Genomic DNA, 4,952 nt, shown 5'->3' on the forward strand with positions numbered 1-4,952 from the left:
TCCCAGTACAAAGAATATTCATGCTCCCCAAAGTCATGGCCCTGCTGCCGCTTCCAGGTAAGCTCAAGCCACTGCCCCCTGAATCAACGGGATTGTGAACATACAGAAATGGAGCGACAAGCTCTAGCTGAGCCTCTCTGACTTGCTCAGAGTATCTACAACCTTTAAAGCACTGAGACAACGCCGGTAGCCCCCATACAGCCCCGCAGTGGGTACCTGCCCGAGCAGCTCATAGGAGAGCGGTCCTGCCCTGAAACAGCAACATTTGGGAGCATTGCTGCTCGGGTCTGCTCAGAAGAGAATGGATCTGCAGGAACATATTTCAAAGCAACCATTTTGTTTCGCAGGACTCTCTGCGATCCTGCCCTCTGAAATGATGGCTGGCCACATCCCGAAAGTTCGGTACTTCAGTGTGTCATGCCAGAGCATCCATAAACAAAATGAAGTTAAAAGCACATAGATAAAAATGAAAGCGATGAAGCACACACCCCTAGGGGGTCATGATTCACGGCCCAGGGATTGAAAGCCTTTGCTACGGAGGAATAAGGATAAGGGTTGCATACAGGAGGCTCTTTAATGGCATATCCCTAATTAAAATTCTTTTTGAAGAAAAAAAAAAAGTCCCTCTCCAGGACTGGAGAAACAAATGCTACCTTAGATTAGTGAAACGGTAGCATTTTAACGATGAGGAGAGCACACGACCTATCTGTAGCTATCCCATGTCAATTGTTCTGGATAATCTTTTTATATTAGACATAGGGAAAAAAAAAAATCTTGATTAATATGGGCTGTTTTAATATCCCAAAGCAGGAGCAGCAGGTAAGAACTTACCATTTTCTGGCTGGTCCTTAATATCAGCTTCACTTGGCTGGCTGGGACTTTCAGATTGACTTGAATCTGAAAAACATAAAATACAGCCAAAAATTACAGGGTCTGCTGTGGAAAATAGATGAGAGGCGCCAGACTTCCTCAAAAGGCTGAGAGTACAAACTAAGGACAGGAGCGTTGCACTAGGACATGATAACGCAAACGTCCCGTGCCTAGGTAGTATTTTTGCGAGGGGAAAAAAAAAGGGAATCTTGTTTACAGCACTGCACGGAGTGCTTGGTGTGTGTGCGAGCATAAATTAAGCTTTGAGAATCCTTCTTTTTAAAGAAGGCGTATTTAAACGACTCTCCTACATGGTTTGGAGAACGCAGCCTCTCTGCTGTATACAAACCAGAGCCTTAATCCAGCACATAGTAAAGTCTCAAAACATATTTTCAGGCAGGCGTATAAAGGTAACTAAGCAACACTACAAAGTCATGGGGAGACTGTGGTCTACATGTTCCTGGAGCACAAGCTGCCCAACTGATGCAAGCGCTGATTTTTGCCGTAATTTTGCAGCGTTAACTACTAGGAGGTGACGGAAACGTCCGGTGTTGTCCCTGATTTCAGTGGTCTAAAGGAGAGCAGGTACTGGAGGAACTGCTTCAGAATTTGTGTAAATAGCGGGTCCTACCAACTCCCAGCTCACGCTCTCCAACCACCACGCTTTATTTGCCTAAAAAAATAAAAGGTCCTATAAAAGGCTATGTGTAAATATGAGTGGTTTGCATTTTTTACACATTATTAACTCGACTTTATGCGATGATGATCGCTCTTTGGTTCAAAAATTATTCTTTGTAAAGGCTTTAGTCAAATAGAGTTTTCCTTCCTAATTGCTTCTATCTCTACGAACTGGGGAAAAAGGTCCCTTTACCTGTGTGGAAAAATTTTTTGTTTAAAAAACCCCTTAAATTATTGGTTTCGCAATTGATACAAATAGAAGAAGTTTTTTTCCCCTCAGAAATTGTTCTGTAATTTATTGATCCCATTAAAAAAGTTTTTGCTGTGAAACAAAACTTAGGAAATGAAACCACTTGCTACTGCACCAAAACCAGCCCCAGTCGTGGTAAAACCTATTTTCTGCCTTCACCTTGACTTTGCAGAGTTTAGAATTAGCTGTCTGAAATTTGACCACATTTCAGGGCGAAGTCAATGCAAGATCAAAAGGTCGCGACACTTAACTGTGATTAAATTGAAAATCTTACTTCTATTGCAACCGAGTGATAACACCACCCCTTCTTTTTCTTTGAGGTATTAATAGTGCTGGAAGAAGCAGTACTACTAGTGACCTTGGGTCAAGCAATGCTAATTTATTGCTTTAAAAAGGTTCCTTGCTTTTAAGCAAATGAAGATTTTAATTACCACAGAGCACTATAAAGAAAATGCCTATTTTAAATATTCAAATTTTTTTTTTTTTACCTGCTGACTGTATGCATTAGGTATCATTCAGAAGCTTAGAGGACAATCTTGTATAAATTAAAATCTACAAGTAAAAAAAAAAGGGCTCACAAAACAAATTTTGATAAATTTCAGATTATAAACGTTCAGAATATTTCGCAAAGAAAGCTTCGGTCCTGATACTTCTATTTAAAATTGATGAAATTCTCCTCGAAAGCGCTATGTTTCCCCATGTGTCCAGAATCCACCCCCTCTCTTTTGTATTTAGCATTTTAAATAATTTCCCCAACGAAGCTCAGTGATAAAAAATTATTCTCCCTTCTGCAATTTTGTTTTAAATACTGATCTTCTGAGCTACCTTTAACCAAAGCTCAGCTCGGTGACAGCAGCTAGACGACGCACAGTGCGGTTAGATTCTGGACACTGGATTTTGGCAAGAAGTTTCATGTTTCCGACAGTGCAAAGGTAGAAACAAAGGTAAAATATTAGGAATGTAAAATATTTAGTTAACATTCAAAGTCAACATTCAACAGATTTCATTTCACAGGGCAGGCATTAGGCTTTTGCTGATTTTTGAGGGTTTTTTTTTTCTCCAGCAAGCCATGGGTCAATCAGCGTTGGGTCTTTCTGTTTAAAGTAGGGTCAGAATTCCACAAAAATCTCTATATTTAAAAAACTTCCTGTAGACATAGGGGGGTCAAAGCATGTTTTCCTTCCAAAATTTTAAACAGCCCAGTGCAGCAGCGACAGGGACGAGGGCTCAGCAGCAGCGGCAGCGGCAGGAGCTAGGCTCGGTGCTGGTGCTGGCAGCCCCCAGCCTGGCACCTTTGCTGGCCGGCAGAGCCCCGCAGCCGGTGGGCAGCGCAGAGCCGGAGCCGCTCCTGGGCTTGGAGAAACAAAAGTACTTTTGTTTGCCTTGAGTGCTGCTTTTCCAACACCAAAGCAAGTGGCACAAGAGAGACTCTACCGGCCATAGGACATTTGTTTGCATACTGAATCTTAACTTTCTTCTTTTATTACTCTGGCTCCTGCGATAACACTTTTCCTAATTCTGTTTCCCTCTAACTGACACCCTTCTGCTGAAATTAAATATTAATTTCCCAAAAAGACAACAAAGGCTTGAAGCGCTATTCTTCACGGAGGGGCGCAGGGCAACGAGGTAAAATTAAAACCGGTCTACGCGGCGGCAGAGATCACGAGAGGCTACTGAAAACACGTACCGGGCAAGCGTCTGCTCAGCATTGTTATGCAAGGTGGCATCTTGTGGAAACCCCAGATAAGAAGACTGAGTTAAGGCACTTAGCCAAAATGTTTATATGCAGAATTTTGCTTCCCTGATTTTATTCAGATGCTGCAGATGATCCGGTACATATAAATGTGCCGCCACATGGTTAAGGGATTGGCAAAATCGGAGCCGTTGTATTTTACAGTCTTGCCTAGGACGAGAGAGCCTTGCTCAGCCTCCACCGCTCGCTCGCTGCTTTTTCAGCAGTTGGCAGTAACTCCTGTCGGGGCTTTTTTGTTGTTTTGCACATGGAAACTTTAAAATTCCAGTTTTCTGAATGTTTAGCATGCTGCGGGCTCAGCTACGATGGGAGGGGGAATGTCTGTCCTGCTGAGTCAGTGAGCCAAACAGGTGACCGGAGGAATAAATTAATTTTTGCCCATACATAATTGATATAAATGGAAGATCGTTTTCATAAGCATTTGCATTAAATCAATAAAATCACTTACTATAGAGCAGTTTAACAATTCATTTGATTTTCTCTTTTCTATATATTTGATAGCCACTCTGCAGAACAGTGTACACTTTAAGCGTATTTTCTTTAGCAGCAACACTGCCAGTTAAATTCTACCACCTGCAATAATTAGAGCCATTGGAAAACATACAAAACAAAATATACAGTAGATCCGAGCCCCCTCTTGAATCCACGGCCCCCTGCGGCAACGAGTTTCATTGGTGCCTTAAGCTAAGGCTGGTAGGAAGCCAAAGAATCTGTATATTACAATAAAGTGCATGTTATTAAGGGGAGGATTTAAATGATTTCAGATGGAGTTGGAAATATAGCGAGGAACCACTATTAAGACTGTTGATTTAAAAAAAAAAATTTAAAAAATCACTAAGGAATCTAGTTTTATATTTAAGGAAGCTTAACTTTGAATAGCACAATGGGTTTTATTTGGGGGCTTTTTTAGTTAAAGAAAAGTTAGTGGTTGGAATTTTTAACCCTGAACTAGCTGGAGTTAGTGTGAGTACGTACACTGAAGTCGAGGTTACTGGGTGAGAGAAGCCCAGCGGGTTCTGGAATCAACCGTAATCATGGAGAAAGAGAATTAAAAGCATGTTGAAGCTATTTTACTCTCTGCCTCCAAGAATCACCCATGATTAAGGGATAAAGGAAAAAAAAAAACAGCAACAAAACAGGCCGGTTTTTCCAAAACGGCATTTCCTCCTCTGTCTCTATTCTCTGCTCCTCTTCGGGTCTGTTTCTTAAGCGTACGGTACTCCAGTGACCGCGGTGGGTACACCTGAGACCCAGCAGTGACCGCGGTGGGTACACCTGAGACCCAGCTCTGCCTGACCTCACACCATAAGCGAGCAGGGACCTTCGGCTCCAGGGTGGACTTTTCAATAGACCACTTCCCTTCTAAGCTGCAGCAGCTTCAGCCGGGCTGGGCAATGGCTG

The 4,952-nt window shown here is 42.3% G+C and overlaps 1 protein-coding gene across 1 annotated transcript in view; it reads right to left on the reverse strand.

The window, feature by feature from the left end:
• Positions 1-2,712, reverse strand: part of NFIA (nuclear factor I/A) — a gene marked incomplete at its 3' end in the record, with an annotated part of 89,879 nt that extends 87,167 nt beyond the window's left edge. The window contains exons 1-2 of the mRNA XM_010144189.1: positions 2,631-2,712; positions 832-897 (exon numbers count right to left, since the gene is read on the reverse strand). Coding sequence (XP_010142491.1) covers positions 832-897; positions 2,631-2,712 — 148 coding nt within the window. The remainder of the gene's footprint in view (positions 1-831; positions 898-2,630) is intronic.
• Positions 2,713-4,952: the final 2,240 nt, after the last annotated feature.

Source organism: Buceros rhinoceros, unplaced genomic scaffold (assembly GCF_000710305.1).
Source record: "Buceros rhinoceros silvestris isolate BGI_N320 unplaced genomic scaffold, ASM71030v1 scaffold17389, whole genome shotgun sequence".
Lineage (NCBI taxonomy): Eukaryota > Metazoa > Chordata > Aves > Bucerotiformes > Bucerotidae > Buceros > Buceros rhinoceros.